The sequence below is a fragment of the Aquarana catesbeiana genome, linkage group LG05, assembly GCF_042186555.1.
Source record: "Aquarana catesbeiana isolate 2022-GZ linkage group LG05, ASM4218655v1, whole genome shotgun sequence".
Classification (NCBI taxonomy): domain Eukaryota; kingdom Metazoa; phylum Chordata; class Amphibia; order Anura; family Ranidae; genus Aquarana; species Aquarana catesbeiana.
This window is the reverse complement of record NC_133328.1, coordinates 427,707,871-427,732,894: the sequence shown is the minus strand read 5'-3', so window position 1 is coordinate 427,732,894 and position 25,024 is coordinate 427,707,871. Positions and strand designations below refer to the sequence as shown.

At 41.0% G+C, this 25,024-nt stretch overlaps 2 protein-coding genes across 4 annotated transcripts in view; one reads left to right on the top strand and one right to left on the bottom strand.

The window, feature by feature from the left end:
• Positions 1-221: 221 nt before the first annotated feature.
• PTGR3 (prostaglandin reductase 3) lies at positions 222-15,638 on the bottom strand. Of its 2 annotated transcripts, none has more exons than XM_073631244.1 (3): positions 15,505-15,638; positions 14,794-15,144; positions 222-1,599 (listed from the first exon to the last, which is right to left on the bottom strand). In XM_073631244.1, the coding sequence occupies exons 2-3, from the start codon at positions 15,021-15,023 to the stop codon at positions 675-677; spliced, it is 1,155 nt and encodes a 384-aa protein (XP_073487345.1). In that variant the 5' UTR covers positions 15,024-15,144; positions 15,505-15,638; the 3' UTR covers positions 222-674. The 2 variants fall into 2 exon arrangements, with proteins under 2 accessions (XP_073487345.1, XP_073487344.1); XM_073631243.1 differs by lacking the exon at positions 15,505-15,638 and adding an exon at positions 15,223-15,485.
• TSHZ1 (teashirt zinc finger homeobox 1) overlaps positions 12,063-25,024 on the top strand; it is a 161,668-nt gene continuing 148,706 nt past the window's right edge. The window contains exon 1 of one of the 2 annotated variants that reach the window (XM_073631241.1): positions 12,063-12,427. The gene's annotated coding sequence lies outside the window, so the exon portion shown is untranslated. Of the gene's footprint in view, positions 12,428-15,381; positions 15,839-25,024 lie in introns of those variants that run through there. The other variant, XM_073631242.1, reaches the window with a different exon arrangement.

Genomic DNA, 25,024 nt, shown 5'->3' with positions numbered 1-25,024 from the left:
AAAAAACCTATAAATGTACAAACACAAAGGTTTGTTTGTGGTTTTTAAAGGTTTTTTGGACCATGAAATTGAGTACAGAAGTAGGTAGAAAATCAGGAACATGAGAAAGCACACAGATAGCTAGATGTAGTAATCTGAAATTTTTCAGAAAAATGTAGCAAATGCGAACCACTAAGCTTCACCTTATGTATATATTTTTCAAACATTATCAAGAATGCACGTTTTCTCTTTAATTGTTTTTATTTTTTGTACATACTTCAAATAATATCAAATGCAAAAAAACAGATTTAAATTATTAGTACTGTATATGTTATATGAAAATCATTTTTAACAAAATAAATTGCTATTCTGATATCCCAAAATAGATCTAGACCTTCAATAAAAAAAAAATACATTCTTTATTCGACAATTTAACATGAATAAACATTATATATTATGCAGATTAATAGAAGGAAAAGTTCTCTGCTGGAAACTTTTTGTGTTTATGGCATTGGTATGGTTAATTTTGAAACAATGAAGTGCCTAAATAAGTGCTTTTTTTATTTTGTGCAATGAAAACGTTTTACCAACACCTTTGTACTGTTTCAATATGCTCTCCAATAGCTATAACATGTTTTAGAGTTTCCAGGCAGAAAGTACCGTTAACTTTTGTGATTTATATCATTGTTCTGTTTTTACAGCTTGCTGTTGACAAGGTGAGGCAATTCAACTACAATTTTCCCAATGTTTTTCCCTGTGTACAGATAATCTACAGCGCGGAAAACAGACTCCAAGCCAGTAAACTTGCCTTCTGGAGATAGTTCTCCATTGTCCACTTCACAAACTAGTTTCCCACTTCGTTGCAATTTCACCAAAGACATAATGGCCTCCTTGTACTCCGACAGATAATGGGTCAAGAAAAAGCCATGGATGCTAGCAGATTTTCTTAGTAATACTGCAGGTAGGGCTGCTTCTTGAACAGGCAAAATACCTAGCGGGGTTTTATACCCAGAGATAAAGCCAATTATTATAAGGTCACCTTTGGTGGCCAAACATTTTACAGACAAATCAAACATTTCTCCACCAACAGACTCGTACACAACATCTACTCCCTCTGGAAATTTTTCTTTTATGACGGAAGCAACATTTTCTGCCTTATAATTGATCGGGAGATCACAGCCAATAGATTTTAAGAATCCTGCTTTTTCTTCAGAAGAGCATGTCCCAATAACATAGCAGTTTGCATTTTTTGCAAGCTGCACAGCAAATTGTCCTGTTCCACCAGCTGCAGCAGTCACCAAAACTTTCTTTCCTTTGCTCAGATTCCCAAACTCTTTAAGACTGATGTAAGCTGTTGTGCCACTGATGAGAAAAGTTAGGAATTCAGGTGTTACTGAAGGAACTGGAATAGCTGTTTTAGCTGGCACAACTGTATACTCAGCGAAAGAGCCAGTTTGGACATAAGCAACTGGCTGGCCTACTGCAAAGTTTTTACTAGCACTCAGTCCCAAGGCTACAACTTCTCCAAGGCCTTCGAAACCAACATCGAATGGAGGCTTCACAGAGGTATCATATTTTCCAGATGAAAAGTTGATGTCTGATGCATTGATGCCAACGTATCTTAAAAAAAAAAAAAAAAAAAAAAAAAAAAGAGTGAAGAAAGAAAAGCATGAAACATAAGTCATCAACTAAGTGTCTATAGAAGAATAAGAGGTCTTGCCTCAGTTTGAAATTTTACTAATTTCTATTATATAAACAAGATACCGGTTGATCGTATGCCAAAATCCCACAATCTTAGGTCACTTTCAGAATGCCCCGCTGTGTTGGTCGCAGCACAGTGTATTCATGCAAGTTACCCACAGTTTTCCACAGACTTCTATTATGTCCTACATTTTTGGTATGTTTTCTGAAAGCACACCAAAAGACGAGGCATGCAGGACTTGTTACACTTTCAAAAGATGTACCAAAGACAGGACATTATAGAAGTCTATAGGAAACAGCAGGTACATTGCGTTGCAGCCAAACTGCAGCCAGTACTGCAATGTGAAAGCGGCCTTAGTATTAATCTGGAAAACACAGGAATGAAGGGAAACTTATAGCAGTCGCACAAATTATCCTACTGACATTCCCATATCCAAACACTTTTGGAAGGTTGTCATATACAAGTGTGATTAGTACCAATCTCCTGTGTCCGTGGCAAAATCCTGCTGGTAGAAAGGCTGCTACTTTAAAGTGTTGGCACACACCCTTGCTTCTGCCCTTCTAATGCTTCCATAAGCAAGCAAGAGAAAATCCACTCCCTAGAGAGAGAGAGTCACACAACAAGCACATCAGCGGTGATGGACAGGAGGCGTTGTCAAGCTCGCGTTTGGAGCATGAGTACTCCATCAAAAGCCTGATGAAGGAGCACGCATGTGCCAAACGCGAGATCCTTCATCAGGCATTTGATGGAGTACGCATGCTCCGAACGCAAGCTTGACCATGCCTCCCATCTATCACCACTGACATGCTTGTTGTGTGACCATCTTCAGCCCTCGGAGCCTTGGGAACCACCGGAAACTGCTGACCACCACCGCTGCCCAAGCTACTTATGCCATGTACATTATATCTCACCAAAATGTGAGTTGATCTTACTTTTATTAAACATTGAATTTTAACTGAGATATTGCACTCAGAGTGGCGCCGCTCCTCTCTTTCACCCATAGCCACAGAGTCAATTCTGCTCTCTACAGCTGGCTGTCCACACTGATACAGACCAGAACCTCTAAACCTTGCTCTGGTCTCAGCAGTAAATTAACTTTGTCTACTGGCACACCTGGACCTTGGAACTATTTCTATATTGCACTAGCTGCGTTTCCAGCGCTCCATCTTTTTTAATTTTATCATCCACTCCCTAGCATCCTAAGAAGCTTCTTGTCTCTCTCCTTAAAACTAGTTCTTCTGGCAAGCCTAATGGCAGTCAAGGATTGCGGGCTGTTAATCCAAACAGTTCATCATTCAAAAACTATCCTCTATCAAGAACTTTCACAATGAAAATTAAGGTTTCAAATGCAAAATAGCATGATGTTTAGGTAGGATAGAAGAGATCGTTACATATACATATATATATATATATATATATATATATATATATATATATATATATATATATATATATATATATATATATATATATACACATACATACATACATACATACATACTGTCCAGATATATTTGGCCATTTCTTCTAAGTGCAGAGGCCCTCCTTAATAACCCAGCATGTACAAGTGCTCAAGAAAAGGACATAATGGCAGCTTGCAAAAATATATAAAACCACAAAGATAATTTTTAAAAAGGATTCCAGACCGCTGACCACTTTTTGCTTTAGATAGCTATGGGTAAATTACAAAAAGGGATGTTCATATTAAAGTGTTTGTGAACCCATTTGCTTAAGTCTAATTAGAGCCTGGCATAGCACACTGTATAAGTCATAAAAAAAAAAGCTCTAAATAGGTATTTAGAATGCTCTTCTTCAGGTCGGTCACATGACTTGCAGCCGTTTTACAGCTCCGATGGATGGCTTCTGCAGGCGGGGCCGAGATCTCCCTCTGACGTCAGCCAGGGAGATCACATAGCCACTCAGCTCCTCTTTGTCTGTTGCAAAGCAGCTTGGAGTCACGTGAGCAGCCTGAAGACAGCTCTAAATATGTATTTAGAACGCTTGTTTTTTTTCAAATGACTTACATAGTGTGCTATGCCAGGCTCTAATAAAGAGGCTGGCAAGGACAATTTGGGGTTTTTATTTTCAATAATAGCGGTGCGGGGGGGAGGGGGGGGGGGGGGAGACAGACAGAGAGGGAGCCGACAGGCAGGAAGGGGGAGAGGAGAGCAGAGGGGACAGCAGCGTATGACGCACTCTGACCATGGTGGTCAGGGCTCAGTAGCCCTGGTTATCACAGTCAGCACAGAGAGGGCCTACAGGAAGTGGCAGATTCAGGGAGGTTTTTTTTTTTACAGTTTAGAGGAGGCAGATTACACAGCACAAGCACTGTGCTGTGTAATCTGGTTTAAAGGGACCAGGATCTGTATTTTTTTTTCGGGTTAACAAGCACTTTAACATGTCTTAACATTTGGTAGAGATTCACTATATTTGGCTAATATTTAATAAAGCCCCTGAATATTTCAAGGGCTAGACTAAAGTGAATATGGTAAAGCTAGAAGGGTGGAATTAACATTCTTCTTTCTGCAATATTTATAGACCCACTCCTGCTGAAACATGATTGTTTCCAATCCTCAAACATTATCTGGAATATGAAATTCAGCAGGGAACATGTGACCCTCCTGTAGTTGCCCTGGACCTAGGTCTTACCACTGGACAAGCCTAGCGATCAAATAAATGAAGATATTTTTTAGGTAGAATGACCCTTTAAATGGTCATAGACAGTCACACCTGAGATGAGCATAAACCTGCTATGAGCACAGTAGATATGAACATACACACACACACACTATAATAACAGCCAATAGGAAAGAAGGTGGTTTGTGGGTTTAAGCAGAATTACTTTTTTTTGTGTTTTCCTCTTAACGACTATAGTAACTTCAAGCACCATAAAATGCCTATTTGTACCTTTCCCATACTCTCCCACTGTCCATACCCAAAAAGTCATACACACATATACTTTATACCAGGGATATTGTACTGCGGCAGGTTGGCTCCCCTGGGCAACCCAATGTAACTGTGCGTCGGTTCGCCTTTTGACCACTAAAGGGGGCGCATGCATGCCACCGGAGGCCCACGGCGCGACGCTGGAGCCGATGAGCGCCAGGCACCCGCGATTGCTCCACACAGAGACAGAACAGAGATCTGTCAATGTAAACAGACAGATCTCCGTGCTGTCAGGGGTGAGCGATCTGTTTTTCATACTGAGTATGAAAAACGATCGGTCTCCTCACCCAATCATTCCCCCCCATAGTTAGAATCACTCACTAGGGAACACAGTTAACCCCTTGATCGCCCCCTAGTGTTAACCCCTTCCCTGCCAGTGAGATTTATACAGTAATCAGTGCATTTTTATAGCACTGATCGCTGTATAAATGCCTATGGTCCCAAAAATGTGTGTCAAAAGCGTCCGATCTGTCCTCCATAATGTCATAGTCCCGATAAAAATTGCTAATTACCGCCATTACTAGTAAAAAAATAAATAATAAAAATGCCATAAATCTTTCCCATTTTGTAGATGCTATAACATTTGTGTATACCAATCAATACACACTTATTGCGATTTTTATTACCAAAAAAATGTAGAATACATATCGGCCTAAACTGAGAAAAACATTTGCTTTAAAAAAAAAAATTAAAATTTGGGGATATTTAGGCTCGATTCACATCTATGCAGTTTTAGTGCTTTTTGCATTTTGCACTACAGTCCATTTAAAATGGTTTCCTATGGAAAACGTTCTGTAGTGCAAATCTGCAAAATACAAAAACCACTAAAAATGCATAGTTGTGAAACCAGCCTTATTATAGCAAAAAGTACAAAATATTGTGTTTTTTTTCAAAATTCTCACTTTTTTTGTTTATAGCGCAAAAAGATGATCAAATACCACCAAAAGAAAGCTCTAATTGTGGGAAAAAAGGACGTAAATTTTGTTTTGGTACAACTTCGCACGACCATGCAATTGTCAGTTAAAGCGACGCAGTGCCGTATCGCAAAAAATGGCCTGGTCACTGAGCAGCCACATCTTCCAGGCCTGAAGTGGTTAAATAGCACCTCCACGCATTGGCAAATGCAGTGTGTTCTTGCGAGTGCGCCACACTAAGCCGCATGGTGCTGCAGCAATTTAAAATAGGGTCAGGGACTTTTTTTTTTTTGCGTTTCTCCATGTAAGGCAGCCTATTGAAATGAATGGGCTGCCTACATGCACAATGCAGGTTGCATTGTGGTAAACATAACCTCAGATCCTTAATTCTTCCCATCACATTCCCATTAATACATCAGTATTTTTAGTCCCCCTGCATAACACCCCCCCCCCCCCTTTTCACATCCCTGCTCTTAGTACCCCTTTATATCATCTCGCTTCTCCTTCATATCACCCCTGTATTCCTTTTACATTCCAGTCCTCTTTCATACAGCATCATTCCCCCTCACAATTCTGTCCTCAGCCCCCTCTCCTTTATATTCCTGTCTCTGACCCCTCTTTTATATCACCCCCAACTTCCTCCTCATTCAGCACAGCAGTGGCATAGCCCTTTCCGTCTTACCTTACACACACACACACACACACACACACACACACACACACACACACACACACACACTGAGCATGGCAGACACAGCAGGTCTAGAGCTGACGTCAGGTGGCAGGATAGTTCTGAATGGAGCAAAGGAGCTGCACAACTTTTTCTGTTAATCAGCTTGTGATTGGTTGCTAGGAATGCCTAGCAACCAATTACCTGCTGCTCAGCTTAAAAAGTTAACTTTGCATCGTCGCCCCTTTCAAGAACTGTCTTGTCTCCGGATGCCAATAGCCGCGTGTGGGGATCAGTGGTGGCGACGGCTGAGAGGGAGAGCCGGCTCCTAAATGGCAGGATCGCAGCGGGCTGGGTGGAACAGTGCCTCGGTCTGGACGTGGTCTGCAGTTCACTATTTAGTGATGCCCGTTGCATACTATTTGAAAGAGCTTGGCCCCATATGCGACACTACTCAGAGCAAATGACTGGAACTGTGGGAGGCAGGGGAAAGTGTTCATGTGTATCCTCATGTTCAACAGCACTAGGTTTTTGATGGGGTTTCAGCAGCAAATGAGGAGCATCATAAGCTATGTGCAGGCACTTTAATGTAAGCTTGTATCAAATAGGAAATTTTTTTAAAAGGCCCATGCACATTAATGCATTCACTGCAAGTTTCTGGCACACAACTGCCGGTACGCATTGTACAAACTCGGTTTTGTGCCTAAAGGTTGAATGCTGTTGGATGCTTCATGCGCTTTCAAAACAAAAAAAAAAAAAAAAACGCAGATTATAGTGCCAAGCCACTTTGATTATATAGCCCTTCTTCCTCCTAAAGTGGTTCTAAAGCCTAAACATTTTTTACCTTAATGCAAGGCATTAGGCATCAGCATCCCCCTCACCCTCCTAATACTTACCTGAACCCTCATTGGATCCAGCACTGTGCACATCTGCAGCTCTTTTCTTTCCTCACTTGCGGGTCTCACTGGTTGTGCTGGGGCACTGGGAGCCATTGGCTCCCAGTGCTTTCACTAAAACCTTGTGAAGAGGGAGCAGGGCCAAGTTCCGTTGTCTGTCAATGGACATAGCAGCGTGGCTCGGGACCAAGCACACTTCCCATGGGGGCACTGGACAGAGAGAAGGGGCCCGGAGCACCAGAAGGGGACCCAAGAAGAGCAGGGAAGTATAAACATGTTTGTTATTTAAAATTTGTAAAAGTAATTTTTTTTTTTTTAATCGCTTTTATGCTACTTGCTTTTTTACTTGGGCCCAATGCTGGTTTGTAAATAGTCTTTGTGCATGTACATGTGCTTTTCATGCAGTGACTGTATGCTCCACCAGAGCAAGTTCTTCTCCAACCTGAGGAGCTGTATACTCTGCCTTGATTGTTTTTGTTTAGTCATAGCCAGATGTTAACAAATGCCTAGTGAATGGGATACAAGTCCAAAGATGTTCTTTCAACACATGTATCAAAATGCAATATATTTGCTGTACTCTTCAAAAGATTCCTATTACACATAAGGGTTTTAGTGGACTCAGCAAAAATCCTGATTTAGGGAGCCCCTGTGAAGTAGAGGCCCTAGGCAATTGCCCTGTGATCAGACAGCATATGGGCAAGGACAACAAAAGCAAAGGACGTGATAATACACATGCATGAAACCAGAGCTTGTTTTATTGGTGTTTCTGGCTACAAATCATCTATGAACTCTGCTCACCTCCCTTAGGCTTAAATACAGAGACCTTGATGCTTCTTCAGGCCCTAAACGTATATGAGATTTCAGTGATTTAGTGATTCCGGATCCTGAGCTTCTCTTTAGTGGACAAGAGGTAAAGCAGGGCCTGTGATGCTTATTAGGACTAATACTGAAATGGGGATTATATAATCACAAGCATATATAGACTACCCCTTTTTCAGGCATTCCAATACTGCCCATTGATCAGTGATGTATTAGCATTAAGTTCACAAGAGTAATAGGAAACTCTGTTTAAAACAAAGATTAAAAAACAGAGAGTTGCTATTGTAGTGGACACAACTTCCAGTAAAATATCCTGGGACTAGAAACAATATGCTACACTTTTAAACTGTTAACATAAAAATAAATATTTTTCCCCTACAGCAAAGACAATAAAGTCCTCATAGTAGGCCTAAGTAACTAAATGCACCTGAATAACAGGAAGATAAAACTAAAATTTCCCATTTCTGACTTCATTAGCAATGATTGCAAAAGTTTCACTCCAGCAAAATACTAAGTTTTCTGAAAATATAAATTCAGATTTGAAAGATTTTATTTCCTCCCAACCTGATTCGATTGCTGAGATGAACAAAAGGTTTTCGAGTCTGGCATGAAAGTTATGCCCTTTGTAAATAAACCCCATAATTACTAAAAATGAGACAAGAAAATGAGTGACAAATGGGATATGATTAAAGTACAAAAAGGTTTGATATAGAACAGATACCAGAAATTAACGAATATTATGCAATCTTAACATTCCAAGGAATGTTACTGAACATGGCTGTTAATTACAAAGTAAAAAGTTTAAATCGGGTTTTATTGTGGTTTTGTATCAACAATTAAAATAGATTAAATATGGAAATGTTTCATAGAAAGCAGACACCACACTGCCAATGTCATCTGCACAGACGGTGGGGGAAAAAAAAATGCTTAAGGAAAATAATTTTAAGTTTAATTGGTTAACACTTAATAGTCTGTCTCCTGTAGGGTCCTTGTACTATGTTTCTGGGTACAAGTGGAAGCTGCAAAACTATATTAACCCCTGGACATCTGCAATGCTTCTTTTGACTGGACACACTATCACTACACAGGCAGCAGCCACATCTCAGACTGAATGACCAGAGGGAGCACTCCCATCTTTGAAAAGGAGGTGGGGAGGAAAAAAGTGGAGGCAGAAGAGGTAGGGGCACAGCAGATTAACCCCCACAGTGTTTGAAGTGTCAGCAAACAAGCTACAGGCACCTCCAACTGTAAAGGGGGTTAATTGCTGGGAAATAACAATAAATCACAGCCTGGAATCCCTACCAATTGTTTCTACCGTCCAGGTCACTTTGTGGTCACTTAAAAAGGATAACTATGTAGCTTTTATATTATATGGCTAATGTAAGAAAATCCATAAAGAAAAAAAAAAAATACATTAAGCCAGAAACTATTTTTTGCCAACACAAGTGCATAAATGAATGCTAGATAAGCAAATAGAAGGCTCTTTAAACAAATCGGTGGCATGCACTTTTTTTGCCAGCTCTGGCACAGTCACAAAAAACACGAGACGACTTTTAGCAACTGTGTGAAAATACAGAGAAAAAAAAAAAAAAATAAATAAAAACTGTCAAGGAAACTTTCTTCTTTAGGTTTAAACAAACTAGGTCTGAATCAAAACAAATATATGAACGGATCGGGAGAAAAAAAAAAAAAAAGATAAAAAAAGAGAAAGCCCTGAAAATATAACATACAAATAAAAAGTACTGGGGCAAAATACAATCAAGACCTGTCTACATCATACGAAAGTTGTGTGCAATAAATTCCTCTCCTTCATGGGTCAAAGGAATAGTGTAAAAACAGGCAAAATGATGCTCATTGCAAGAAGACAGGAATAACTCCAGGTAGCCACCGGTTGACTGATATAACAGGTCATCTGCCTTTGGTTGGCCCCAGGTGTTTCCTAGTAGGATTAACCCTTTGTTCTTTCTTTTGGTTCATTATCCTGTAGCAGTTAAAATTATTTTATTAGATCAGGCATACTGCGCAGGTTTTGCTGCAAAATACATCAAAATCTGCAAATGCTCCTAATGTATCTGTTGTGCATGTTTATTATAGAGAGAGATAGATAGATATATATATATATATATATATATATATATATAATTTCTTGCAGTATTACAGTGAACGTTGTTATCATTGGAAGAATACTTGCAAAAAAAAGGAGGTGAATAATTTAAAATTATTTCCTTGTATACTTCTGCATAAGTGCTACGCAGAGGCTCTTATTCATTTTCTATAGCACTGTTGACTCAAGTTCTACCAATAATTTGATTTAAGAAACATGGAAACTAGTAATATTAGGGACTGTTACATTTATATGTTTCTGGTAACTTTTCTGCCTATCGAGAACATTTTCCAAGTACTCATAGCACGACTGTAAACACGATCACAAAGAAAAAAAAAAAAAAAAAAAAGTGGCATAGCTGAAAAAATTAATTGGTTGGAACCACAAATCCGCATATAAAAAAAAAAAAAAAAAAAAAAAAAAAAAAAGTGTATTTAAATACAAAATAAAAAACCGTATGTATGAGAATTAGTTAAGTGTAATTATGCAACAATTTTCAATTTAATTCTGGTGTGTCGCTTTTCATTCCTAAAATATTTTATGATGAGGGCAGTCTAAAAGCAGCCTAATATAAAACTTTAATCGTCAGTGTGTATATTTATATACATTATATATCTATTATTTTTCTGTATGGGAGGGTACCATGATAAATTGACTAGAAAAGGGAACTAAATTTAATAAAAATAAAAAAGGGGGTCGGGGTACTTGACATAAACATCGTTCATTTAAACACTTTAGCATGCGTTATTTAAGAAAACATAAAAATATCCTAAGGCATATTAAAAAATAATAATCAAATACATATAGTAAGCAGAAAAATATTGTAGTATCAATAGCAATATCTTAAAAAATAAATAAATAAATAAAAAAGAGAAGAGAAGAAGGAGGAGGAAAACAGCTAAACAAGGAAAAAACAAAAAAAATAAAAACATTTATTTAAATCAGTCATGGCACTCAATAGTTCCAATGCAAAAATACAGTAAAAGTTCTTTAAAATATCCATACAGCTTAAAACTGGAAAATATCTTTTTTTTTTTTCAAAAGGAAAACAAATCAGTAAATCAAACTTGGTCAGAAATGATAAAAAATCAGGTTCCTATATTTTTAAGGTCAGAGCTATTAATAAAACATTGATAAAAAAAAACGTGAACACATAAAAACAGATAGCTTTACAATGTCTATGATGAGCATGACCGAAAAAAAGGAAACATACATAAAAATAAGACATGTTTATATTTCAAGGTTGGCAAGGTGGTGTCATTTTTCACCAAAAGGAGAAAGTTTTGGGGTTATATTGAGTCCAGTTGTAATATTTACTCTCATGGCAAGTGGATGACTGCTGCCCGCTGACAAAACAGCAAAATATGGCGAGACTCATGGGTGCTTCCAAATCATTTGGCAATGGTGGTAGTAAAACTGACCACACCCACCGTGCTTTTTTTTTTTTGTTTGTTTGTTTATATGGAAGCCTTGTGTATTTAATAGTTCTTAGAGACAGAAAAATATTTGCAAAAACTAGGCCGAATGATAACAGTTCTACCAATTTGTTTCAAAAATGACATGTATAAAAGTCTTGGCAAAAAATATCCTGCTGTGTAAAATAATTTCTTAAACATAAGCTTTTCTGTGGCTGGCCTTACCTTTTGCAAACACCTAATCCATTAATTTAAGGGATTAAATACACTGTATAAAAATCCTCCTTTCTAGACTCTTCTATGCCTATGTTTATTTGTGACATGGGGGAACAAGAAAATATAATTAACTGTCTAAAACATTCTAAAGCTGGAACTTATTTTTATTAATGTGTCCGTCCTAAATGAAGGCATTCATATTAAAGAACACTTGACGTAACATATAGAATTGTGCCTGACAGTTTTTGTTTGGTTCAGACCCGAGTAGCAAAGAGTTAACCAATTTTTATTCAATTAACATAATACACCCACAGAGCGTTTAGTCTAGTCCCAGGGCTTGCAGTTACAAGGATACCGAATAATTATTAGCAATCCATGAAAAAAGTAGTGCCTATAATAAGACAGTGAGGACTGATGAGTCTGAGTGCCCTGAATACTTCTGCTTTCCTGCCTGTAGGTTGCGTATCCCTGGGGTAAAGGAGGCGATGATCAGGATGATAGAGTTGGTGTGGATAGATAACAGGACTTAGAGACAAGAAGCAAGGAGTGATTTCCCTTCCTGTTGATTCAGTGCTTCCTAAAGGTTAGTGACGTGCTGAACAAACACCCATAGAGGAATCACTCACTCCTAATGGATGAGCACATCTCACTCTCCGGATCTAGGGAGGGACTTGACACCCTGGTGTGGCTGATCAGCCCAGCTGCTTTGCATCTACTGTGCTGCCAACCTGCAACACACCCCTCCCCTACTACCCCTGAAAGCCAGGTAAGGAAAAGTGTCTTGTCATTTGGTTGTAGAACGCACTACACAAGTGTCAGGGCATGCCGTCTGTGGAATCTGGCAGGGTGCTGAAAAGACTGATGGTAAAATAAAATTAACCGTCGCCAGATGGCGGCTGGTACAACTTATTTTGGGATCACAGGAAGGGAAAAGAAAGAAGCTGGCCTGTAAAGGATTAAACCAAACAATGTTTCATGTGCTGGAGTGGAAGTGAACCGGAGTCTGCCTTGTAGTTCTTGTAGCTGTGGGAGTGTGATTGAGGCTCAGAGCTGCTGGATAATCTGACCTCAGTTTGCTGAAAGCCAAGGCTGTGCGTGCAAGAATGTATGGGGACAATGTTATGTACGAGGACACCGGGACAGAATCACACATTGGTACACACAGAGGGGCTTCTGTGGATGAGAAGGGCTGCAGTACTACTGTAGATGAAGGTTGTAGTATTACTCTGAATGATGAGGCCTGTGTTACTAATGTAAATAAGGGGCTCTAGTAGTGCTAGCGTGCAGGATGAGAGTTCTAGTGCTTCAGTGAATTGTGAGGGCTGTAGTACTACTTTCGATGAGGCCTTTGTTACTTCTGTGGATGACGAGGTCTCTGAGTAATACGGTGTATGATGGGGGCTGTAATATTTCTATGGATGATGGGGGCTCCAGTAATGCTGTGGGTGAGGGCTGTAATACTACTATAGATGATGAGGGCTGTAGAGGTTTACTACTACTATGAATGATGGGGGTTGTAGTAATTCTGGAGATCAGGAGGGCTGCAATAATTCTGTGGATAAGGGCAGTAGTACTATTGCGGATGAGTTGTAGTGCTGTTATACCACTAGGGATGATGAGGGTTGTAGTCCTACTACTATACACGAGGGCTGTAGTAATGCTGTGGATTATGAGGGTTGTAGTACTGTAATACTACTATGAATGATGGGGAATGTAGTAATACTATGGATGATGAGTGCTGTAATAATCCTGTGGAGTATGAGGGCTGTAGTGCTATAGATGATACTATACTATAGATGATAATGGCTGTAGTACTGTAATTCTGTGGGTGATGGGGGTTGTAGTACTGAAATACTACTATGGATGATGGGAATTGTAGTAATGCTATGGATGATGAGGGCTGTAGTGCTGTAGCACTATTATAAATGACACAGGCTGTAGTAATTATATGGATGACGAGGGCTGTAGTTCTACTGTAGATGATGGGGGTTGTGGTAATTCTGTGGCTGGTGAGGGCTGTAGTACTGCAATACTACTATGGCTGACGAGGGCTGTAGTACTACTATGGCTGACGAGGGCTGTAGTACTGTAATACTACTGTGGCTGATGAGGGCTGTAGTACTGTAATACTACTGTGGCTGATGAGGGCTGTAGTACTGTAATACCACTGTGGCTGATGAGGGCTGTAGTACCACTGTGGCAGATGAGGGCTGTAGTACTGTAATACCACTATGGCAGATGAGGGCTGTAGTACTGTAATACCACTATGGCAGATGAGGGCTGTAGTACTGTAATACCACTATGGCAGATGAGGGCTGTAGTACTGTAATACCACTATGGCAGATGAGGGCTGTAGTACTGTAATACCACTATGGCAGATGAGGGCTGTAGTACTGTAATACTACTGTGGCTGATGAGGGCTGTAGTACTGTAATACTACTGTGGCTGATGAGGGCTGTAGTACTGTAATACTACTGTGGCTGATGAGGGCTGTAGTACTGTAATACTACTGTGGCTGATGAGGGCTGTAGTACTGTAATACCACTGTGGCTGATGAGGGCTGTAGTACCACTGTGGCAGATGAGGGCTGTAGTACTGTAATACCACTATGGCAGATGAGGGCTGTAGTACTGTAATACCACTATGGCAGATGAGGGCTGTAGTACTGTAATACCACTATGGCAGATGAGGGCTGTAGTACTGTTATACTACTATGGATGATGAGGGCTGTAGTACTGTAATACCACTATGGCAGATGAGGGCTGTAGTACTGTAATACTACTATGGAAGTGAAGGGCTGTAAAACTACTATGGCAGATGAGGGATGTAGTACTGTAATACTACTATGGATGATGAGGGCTGTAATACTGTAATACTTCTGTGGCTGATGAAGGCTGTAGTACAACAGTCTGAGTAAAGTTGTAAAAGTGTTGGTGTCAGAGTGCTCCTGTGTTTGAGCAATGAGTGCAGTTTAGTGATAAGAGAAGGTTGGTAGCTGAGTGCCCCCACAGAAGAAGTGTGATTGGGGGGGCGTGTCATGTGACTGTACAGTGTGGCAGATAATTGTGTGTGTGTGGGGGGGGGTGACCTGTCATCCCAGGGGTGACCCAGTAGAAGGGGGAAGGTTCTTACCGGTTCCTGACGAGGAGATCTCCATCCCCTGGGACTGGCACAGGCACACTGGGCATTAAAGTGACCGCCTTCCTGAAGTCAGAGCTGAGCTGGGTGACCAGCAGCTTTTTCATGGCGGTGGGGATAGCAGAGCCATGGAAATCCACAAAGTGTTGTGAGTAGGACATGTCCACAATGGAGCGCCGGAGAAGCGGGGTGAGGGAGGCCAGCCTGGCCAGCAGCGATCTCATGTCTGAGGACAGGCCGGACACACAGGCCGGACACAGGACGGGGCACACTCTCACACACAGGCCGGGCCTCTCTCAGCCTCCTGCTACTACTGCCTCTGCTGAACAGGCACGGGGAAGCACTCTGCAATGGAAACAAATAATTAGGCGGGTCTCTCAATGCTAAACTGATACAGCCTTGCTACGGCTCTGTCCCTCCCACCCTTTTCTTTCTCTCAGCTTCAGGAAGGAGAAAAACCGAGGCAGCAGATAGAGAGAGAAGCCAAATTCCCCGGAGCGGAGCTTCTCTGCACCGTCACTGGCAGCACACAGCGCGCTCAACTTTCTTCCTGTATGTGAGAGGAGGCTCGGTCATGGTTCTCTCTCTATGTGTACTATGACCCTCACTCACTGCACAGCCCGCCACTTATCTCCTCTACTATACACGCTGCCCTGCCTGATATTACATAAAGCAACAACACCTCCCGCCATTGGCTGAGCTAACCTCTGCTTACGGCCAACGTGTAAATGTAAAATCACATAGTCATTGCAATCATTTCCTATTAATATGAACAGTCCATCCAATCACTATGCGCTCTGTGCTGTGTCACACATTTCACAGAGCCCGCCTCCTATACTACTGAGAGGAGGAGTCTAGGGGGGCGGAGTCAGTACAGGAATCGCTTCCTGCAGGCAGCAAGGTACCATGGGATATTTAGTCCTGAGAAACTGAAAGTAAACAGTAGAGAAGCTGCAAAGCATGCTGGGAATCCAGGAAGTGGTGGAAGGAGATGGACAGCAGGCAGGCAGAGATTACATCATGAAAGGAGATTTTTCAAGTAAGCTTATACTGGATTGTTGAATAGAACTGTTGTTTGTATTGTAATTACAAAGCATCCACTTCCCTTCTATAACAGCAGCAGTCACCTTCTCATAACCCTAGATTCCCACCTGTATGCATACCTCCCAACATTTTGAGATGGGGATGAGGGACATCTACTAACAAATGTATGTAGGCATAGGACACACCTCCCCTACACTCCCTTAAAGGAGAATTAACTAAAAAAAAAAGTTAATTAATTTTATATACAACTACATGGATCAGACCAAAATGAGGTGGAATGAGGGACAGAGGGACATTGCCCCAAATCAGGCACATTCCCTCCAAATCAGGGACAGTTGGGAGGTATGCCTGTGTGGTAGGCTTGCAACCTCATCCCTTTAAAACTAAACAAATACTCATTTCACAGGTTCTGGGCCTAATTTAACCACTTCAGTCCCAAAAGTATTTGCCCCCTTACTGACCAGGCCAGTTTTGGCGATACGGCACTACGCCGCTTTAACTGACAATTGCGCAGTTGTGCGCTGTGGTACCCAAACAAAATTGACGTCCTTTTTTTACCCACAAATAGAGCTTTCTTTTGGTGGTATTTGATCACCTCCCGCGGTTTTTACTTTTTGCGCTATAAACAAAAAAAGAGTGACAATTTAAAAAAAAATAACTTTTTTACTTTCTGCTATAATGCCTATCCAAAAAAATGTATTCATCAGTTTAGGTTGATATATATTCTACATATTTTTGGTAAAAAAAAATTGCAATAGGCGTATATTAATTGGTTTGCACAAAAGTTATCACGTCTACAAACTATGGGATAGAGTTAGGGGCTTTTATTTATTTTTTTATTGTTTTTACTGGTAATGGCTGAGAGCTGCGATTTTTATTTTTTGTGGAATTTTGACATTGCAGCAGACAAATCTGGTGTCATTTGGGGACCAGTGACATTATTACATTGATCAGTGCAAAAAATGCAGTGATCAATGTAAAAATGACACTGGCAGGCAAGGGATTAACACTAGGGGGCGATCAAGGGATTGAGTGTGTTCCCTCAGCGTGTTCTAACTGTAGGGGGATGGGCTACCAGGAACATGACAGCGATCAATGGGAACAGTAGATCTCTGTCATGTCACTAGGCAGAACGGGGAATCGCCTTGTTTACATAGGCAGTTCCCCCTCTCCTCACCGTGATCGCGGGTTGCTGGCGGACATTGAGTCCGCGGGACCCATGGGCACGCTACTGCGGCACGCCTGCGCCCGCTATACTCCTTGCACGGACCCACATACAGGTACGTTGATTCGTGCAGGAGAGCCGACCAGCCGCAGTATATCTGTGTGAGCTGGTCTGCTAGTGGTTAATGCAGATAAGGCACAGCCACAGAACCTGTGTAATTAATATGTGTTCGGTTTTAAAGGGAGGAGGTGGCAACCCTACCGCGCGGGCATGAGAGCCCATTTATTTGAATGGGCTGCCATCCCCTGCAGGAAAAAAGTCCCTGCACTACTTTGAAAATTGCAGCCCGCATGGGAACTGCGAGTGCAATGAGGTTCCTAGTGCGGGATGTTGTGCCAGTAGGAGTAATAGCACCCGCCCATTGCTGGGCGGGTGGTTGCAGCTGTGGGAATTTGTGTGCGTCTCGTCACGGCGGCACCCGCACAGGTGTGAACCTAGCCTTATGCCCCATACATATGATCTGAAAATCGGACAACTGATCTGACTTTTTCCGCTTGCTAGTCGCATGTTGGAACGGAATAGGTTACTAAAGTTATGAAAATTCTCGTATGACAGAATGAAAATTCAGAAGTGATGTCATGTGTTGTAGTGTATTTGTGTTGTACTTTCAGACAACAACTGTGCTGATTAAACAAAAATTGTACGATCTGGTATCGTATGAGAAAAAATGTCATGCTTGTCCGATCGGATAATATCGGATTAACTGTCGTGATGAGCTATCAAAAGCTCTGTACTTATGATCATATTATCACATGATCTCTTCAGAAGCGGTATTTTTCGTACGATTTTTAGATCATGGGTACGGGCCATTAGGCTTAGTTCACACCTTTTCATTTGATCCATTTCTGCAGTGCTTTTTGTGGTGCGGTTTGCATTTTTTGCACACGCGTTTTTGATGCATTTTTTCATACGCTTTTTTTTTTATTCCTTTTGCATTTTTTATGCTTTTTCTAGCCAATTTGTTGTTGGGCAGATTGAAAAAATGCAAAACACGTCAAAAACTCACTGTATGCTTTTCTGCAGCATCTACATTGAATTAAACCAAAAACCTACCGTTTTGCATTTAAGGATGTCCCTCACCCTTTCCAAAAGCACACCAGCAGAAAAAAGTGTAGATCTAAACATGTCCCATAGGAAACCATGTTAAATGGAGTGTAGCGCGTTTCTGCAAAAAACACCAAAAATGTGTAGGTGTGAACCAGGCCTTACTGCGAACAAGACACATACGTGTTCCAGACAGCCAAGGTTGCTGTGCCGAGTGTGCGCTCCCTGCATACCCCAGAACAATGACAGCTCTCAGTCCCTCGTTATTTTCAGGAGCTGGCGGATCAGGCTCCTGACCATGTGACAGCCAATCAATCTAATCATGTGATTGGGGAGCCCATCCCACACCAGGGAGTATAGACCCAGCTAGAGGTACATTGAGGCTGGGAGGAAGGGGTTAAAGTGGTTGTAAAGGCTAATTTTGTTGTTTTACCTTCATGTATTTTCTGCATTAACATAAAAACCTTTCATGATTGGCTCCCTCCCAGCCCCCCCCCCCCCAAATACTTACCTGAGCGTGATTTCAATACAGCAATGTGAACACAAGCAACAATGCTTTTCTTTCTCCCTTTACAGGACTCAGAGCAGCGGGAGCCATTGGCTCCTGCTGATGTCAGTCAAATCCTGTGAGGAGGGGGAGGTCAGGCTGAGCTGAGCTGCACTGTGTGCGTCTATCCTGAGCCAGGACATACCTGGCTCAGGGTTGAGCCCACACGCGTGCCCCCATAGGAAGTGGCTTGTTATGGTGGTACACAGTGAAGAGTATAGTGCCGATGGGGAACCAAGAAGAGGAAGATTGGGGCTGTTTTGTGCAAAACCACTGCACAGAGCAGGTGAGTATGACATGTTTGTTAATTAAAAAAAAATAAAATAAACTGTACAATCACTTTAAAGTGATTTGAAAGGCAGAAGGTTTTTTTAGCTTAATGCATTCTGTGCAAGTGTAAAACCTTCTGCATGCAGTTCCCTCAGCAGCCCCCCCTTATACTTACCTGAGCTTGATCCAGCACTGTGCATGAGAGCAGTGGCTCTCTCCATTCTCTCCCTTTTCATTGGCTTAGACACAGCAGCATAAGCCTATGGCTGTCGATCCCAGGCAGAGGGTGAGGCTGAGGTGCACTCTGTGTGTCTATGGACACACACAGCCAGATCGGAAGTGAGCATGCATGTGTGCCCACAGAGAAGCGGCTTGCTGTTGGGGGACTCAGCAGGAGGGAGGAGCCAGGAGCATCGGTGGGAGTCCCGAGAGGAGGATGGGTCTGCACAGAGCAGGTGAGTATAATATGTTTGTTATTTAAAAAAAACAAAGCTTTACAATCACTTTAATCAATGGATAACACAGTAGAGTACTAATCGGGTCCTGAAAAAGTCTCTGTGCTTGTGAAAAATAAACAGAGTTTTCTTTTTTCTTTTTTTTTTTTTTTTTTTTTTTTTTTTTTTAATCTGATGAGGAGTGAAGGGGTTAAAGGGAACTCATAGACCAGAGGCTGTGACAGAAGTTCAGAGAAGGACCAGACTGAGATTTTTTTAATGGTGCCCGGCTGTGATTGTCTGGAAGGCCTGCCCCTTCCCATGTGAAATGTTCACTTCCCTCCCAAGGTGATACAAATCAGCCCTGAGAAGGCAGCTGCCGAGGGAAGCCTTTCATGTTCCGAGGTGGAAAGCTCTCCACATCAAAGAGACCTCTTGTGTGGGGCCCATGTGAAGAAGAATGCTGCACGTGTCTGAGTGGGGACAGAGTTCTAGTGTCCTCCCCACAGCCCACAGCAACTGCCACTCTACCCTGGACCAGCCTGGCTCCCTGTAGTCCCATCCGCCATCAGAAGTCTATTTCTCCTAGTGGTGGCCATTCATTAAAGGGGCACCAAATTCATGAAAACCCTGCTACATTTTCATTGCTATTACAACACGTGTGACAAATCCACTGAAATATTCTGAGCACTTTTACTATACAGTGCTATTCTTATGACAGACATACCGCCATGTCGGTAATGAGGAAAGCGGAGGAAAACAAGACCTCTTTTGTGTTGGAGCAAATTGTTGCTTGTGTCACACATGTAATAACGGTCTTGCAATTCTGCGCCTAAATTCAGCTTTAAATTTCCATCAGTCTCCAGATTTCATCTGCCTGTAAAACTCAGCAGGAGAAATGCTTGCCACGGTTGTGTAAAGGTGGCCACACACTGTGCAATCTGTTTGTACAATCTCCTTTGGACTTACCATCAACTGTGTAGTGCAAGGAAATAAATAAATAAACCCTTCCGCGCTAAGGACTACAATCCACTAAATACATAAAAATCAGTCACAATGATCTGTCAGCTGCTATAAATATATACAACACCCCTTGGGAATAATGGGGGAGGTTTACTAAAACTGGTGCCTCTGTGCATAGTAACCAATCAGCTTCTAACTTGTTTAATTAAAGTGATTGTAAAGTCTCGTTTTTTTTTCTATAAAAATAACAAACATGTTATACTTACCTGCTGTGTTGCATTGGATTTGCACAGAGCAGCCCAGATCCTCCTCTTCTCAGGTCTCTTTTCTGTGTTCGTGGCCCCTCCCTCCTGTTGAGTGAACCCACAGAAAGCAGCTTGCTATGGGGGCACCTGAGCCCAGTCACAGCTCCCTCTGTCCATTCAGAGCCCCGCCCCCACCCCCTCTCTCCCCTGATTGGCTAGCTGACTTTGATTGACAGCAGCGGGAGCCAATGTCGCCGCTGCTGTGTCTCAGCTAATCAGGAAGGAGAATCTCGGACAGCTGAGAAACTCGTGGACAGAGAGGGACCTCAGGTAAGTGTTAGGGGGGTGGAGGGGGGCTGCTGCATACAGATGGCTTTTTGCATTAAGATTAAAAACCTTCTGCCTTTACAACCACTTTAAGCTTCAACAATAAAACCTGGAAGCTGATTGGTTACCATGCACAGCTAAACCAGATTCTGTGTGCACCAGTTTTAGTAAATCTCCCCCAATGTGTTTTAATTCTATGCAATGTGGTTCAAGGGTGTGCCTGATTTGATACAAATTGATTGGATGCTTCGGGTGTTTCTCCTATTGCTCAGTGTTGGTAAGCTTCAGCCCCTGTTCACATCTGGCCGATTTGACATGTCAAATCGGACCCTATTGTTGGCAACGGTACCGTCCGGAGCGGTGTGACGCAGACTTTGCGGGACCGCACTGATTCCCAAAAGTAATTCCTGCACTACTTTTGGCGACTTTGAGAGCAATTTTAATAGACATCTGTGCATGAACTCGCACAGATGTCTCTCAAATCGCCCCCCCCCCCCCCCCCAAAGTCGGACTGAAATGCTGGTTTTGAAATCGTGCGAGTTCAGCTGAATTTGCACGATTTCAAGACTACATTCAGTGTGAACCTACACTAAAGGAGATTGTAGAGTGTATGGCCACCTTTTTATACCTGAAGCTGACCATACACTATACAATCTGGTTGTATATTCTCCTTTAAACCTTCTAACAACTATGTAACAACTATGTAATGTAAGGGTCTGCAAACTTGGCCATCATATTACATAGTTTTGGGAAATGTAAAGGAAATTGTACAATCGGATTGTAGTGTTTATGGCCCCCCTTACTGGCACATACATGAGGCTCTCACTGTCGCACCGCCGTGGGATTACTAAAGAGAATCTAGGACACTCTTTGTGAATCCCATAGACAGTGTTTTCCTGTCCCCGTGTCTTCCCTTAAAGGCATATGAGGTAACGGCTTTAAGTTCAGGCAAACTTGTGTTAACCCTTTTGTGTCCGCGGCGCATGCTGCAGGCGGAGAAATTCCTCCCATTATGATTCTTTCACTTCCCTACAAGCAGGGCTCCTGGTATGTACAATAACCTGTGACATCAGTCGTCACTTTACAGCTGTTAACACTTTGCATTACGGTGAAAAGAGCAATCAGATGCATGTACTCCTTGGCAATTATGCCGAGATGCCTGGCCGCTAATTACCTCCCTATATCTTCTGTGTACATGTCACTCACAAGCTGACGCTGCCGCACTGATTAAAACTCCCTCGTTAAGTGTACTTAATATATGTGTAGGTATGGATTTTATAATTGCATGTAAATCGCATCACGTAATAAAACGCCGGAATTAAAAAAAAAAGGGTTTATTGACCAACAGAACGTACGGTGTAATTATTTATAAATGAGATCCAAACACGTAAATATGTAATCTCTGAATGAAAAACATCAGATGATATGATTGTTCTTATCCTACGATAATAACACAGTATGTAATAGTAAGTCTGCTCGCTAATGGTGGCTGCGCACGGAACGTTTTTATATGCGATCGTTTTGTCAATTGGAATATGATCGAAAAGATCGTTCGACGTGCTATAATGATCATATCGATCTATCTGCTTTTCTAGGATATACAATTGTATAGTCAGATAGAGGATCAAAGGGATCGTTTGGCATGCCATATGCTGATCATATCAATCTTTTTGCCTTCCTACGATAACTGTGCGATTGTATTTTAGTGATCGTAATATGATCAGAAGATCAAAAGGATTGTTTGATACTCTTAATGATCATATCGATCTGTCTGCTTTTCTATGATATACAATTGTGTTGTCACTCAGAAGATCAAAGGGATCATTTGGCATGCCATATCTATCGTACCAAAATATGCTTTCCTATTAATATCTGCACCATCATAATATGATTGTAGGATCAAAAGGATCGTTCGACATGCTATACGCTAAATGATCATATCGATCTATCTGCTTTTCTATGATATACAATTGTACTGTCAATTGTAAGATCAAAAGTATCGTTTGACGTGCCATATGCTTAATGATCATATCGATCTATCTGCTTTTCTAGGATATACAATTGTATAGTCAGATAGAGGATCAAAGGGATCGTTTGGCATGCCATATGCTGATCATATCAATCTTTTTGCCTTCCTACGATAATTGTGCGATTGTATTTTAGTGATCGTAATATGATCAGAAGATCAAAAGGATCGTTCGATACTCTTAATGATCATATCGATCTGTCTGCTTTTCTATGATATACAATTGTGTTGTCACTCAGAAGATCAAAGGGATCATTTGGCATGCCATATCTATCGTACCAAAATATGCTTTCCTATTAATATCTGCACCATCATAATATGATTGGAGGATCAAAAGGATCGTTCGACATGCTATACGCTAAATGATCATATCGATCTATCTGCTTTTCTATGATATACAATTGTACTGTCAATTGTAAGATCAAAAGTATCGTTTGACGTGCCATATGCTTAATGATCATATCGATCTATATCAGAAGATCGCCATACACTTAACAATCATATCAATCTATCTTCTTTCCTATAATATATTGTATGATTGTATTGTCTATTTGGAATATGATCGAGAGATCAAAAGGATCGTTTGATGTGCTATACACTTACCAATCGTATCGATCTATCTGATTTTCTATAAGATACAATTGTGTTGTAAATCAGACGATCGTTTGGCATGTCATTTGCTTAATGATCATCTCAACCTATATGCTTTCCTATGATAACCGTACAATCTTATTGTTGATCAGAATATGATTGGTAAATCAAAAGGATCGTTCAACATGCGATACCTTTAATGATCATATCGATCTATCTGCTTTTCTATGGTATACAATTGTATTGTCAGTCGCAAAACAATCGTAAGACCAAAAGGATCGTTTGACTGGGCATATGCTTAATACTCTTACCTATAGATACACTTTCCTATGATAACTGTACGATTGTATTGTCGATCAGAATATGATTGGAAGATCAAAAGGATCGTTCGGCACGCTGTGTGCTTAAACTTAATATCGATCTGTCTGCTTTACTATGATATACAAATGTATTGTCAATTGGAAGATCAGAAGTATCGTAATGATCATATCGATCTATGTACTTTCCTATGATAATGCCGATCAGAATATCGAAAAGATCGTTCCCTGCACCGTTCAATTAACAATCATATCGTTCTATCTACTTTCCTACAATAATGCTATACAATCGTATTGCCGATCAGAAGATTGAAAAGATAATTCGCTGCACCATACACTTAACAATCATATCGAACTATCTACTTTACTACAATATACTGTACGATCATATGTTGAAAAGTTCGCTCACTGCACCATACACTTAACAATCATGATCGTACAGTATATTGTAGGAAAGTAGATAGATCAATATGATTGTTAAGTGTATGGTGCAGTGAGCGATCTTTTCGACATACGATCGTACAGTAGATTTATGAAAGTAGATAGATCGATTATATGTCGAAAAAGATCGCTCACTGCACCATACACTTAACAATCATGTCGATCTATCTACTTTCCTACAATATGCTGTACAATCGTATTGCCGATCAGAAGATTGAAAAGATAATTTGCTGAACCGTACACTTAACAATCATATCAATCTATCTAATATACTGTACAATCATATGTTGAAAAGATCGCTCACTGCACCATACACTTAACAATCATATCGATCTATCTACTTTCCTACAATAAACTGTACGATCGTATATGTCGAAAAGATCTCTCACTGCACCATACACGTAACAATCATGTTGATCTATCTACTTTCCTATGATCGCCGTTTCCATCAGAATAATTTCAGAATCAGTGACACAATACGCGTCTTTTTCGATTGATTTGGTCGCATTGTCCGCTTCTGCGAAGAGTCGATCGATCAGATCATTGCATGTATGAGAGATGAATGTTTTTGTGCAAAGAATAAAAATAAGCAATTGAAAGCCTTTGCAGAAGAGCTTGCAATCTGTACTAGTAGACTGTGCAGAAGCCCTTTTATGAATGAGCAGTTGCATAAATAAAACTAAAGTCTCCAATCAATGCTTTGACATTTCTATTCTATTGATGTATTAAGTCTTTTTTTTTGTAACATTGT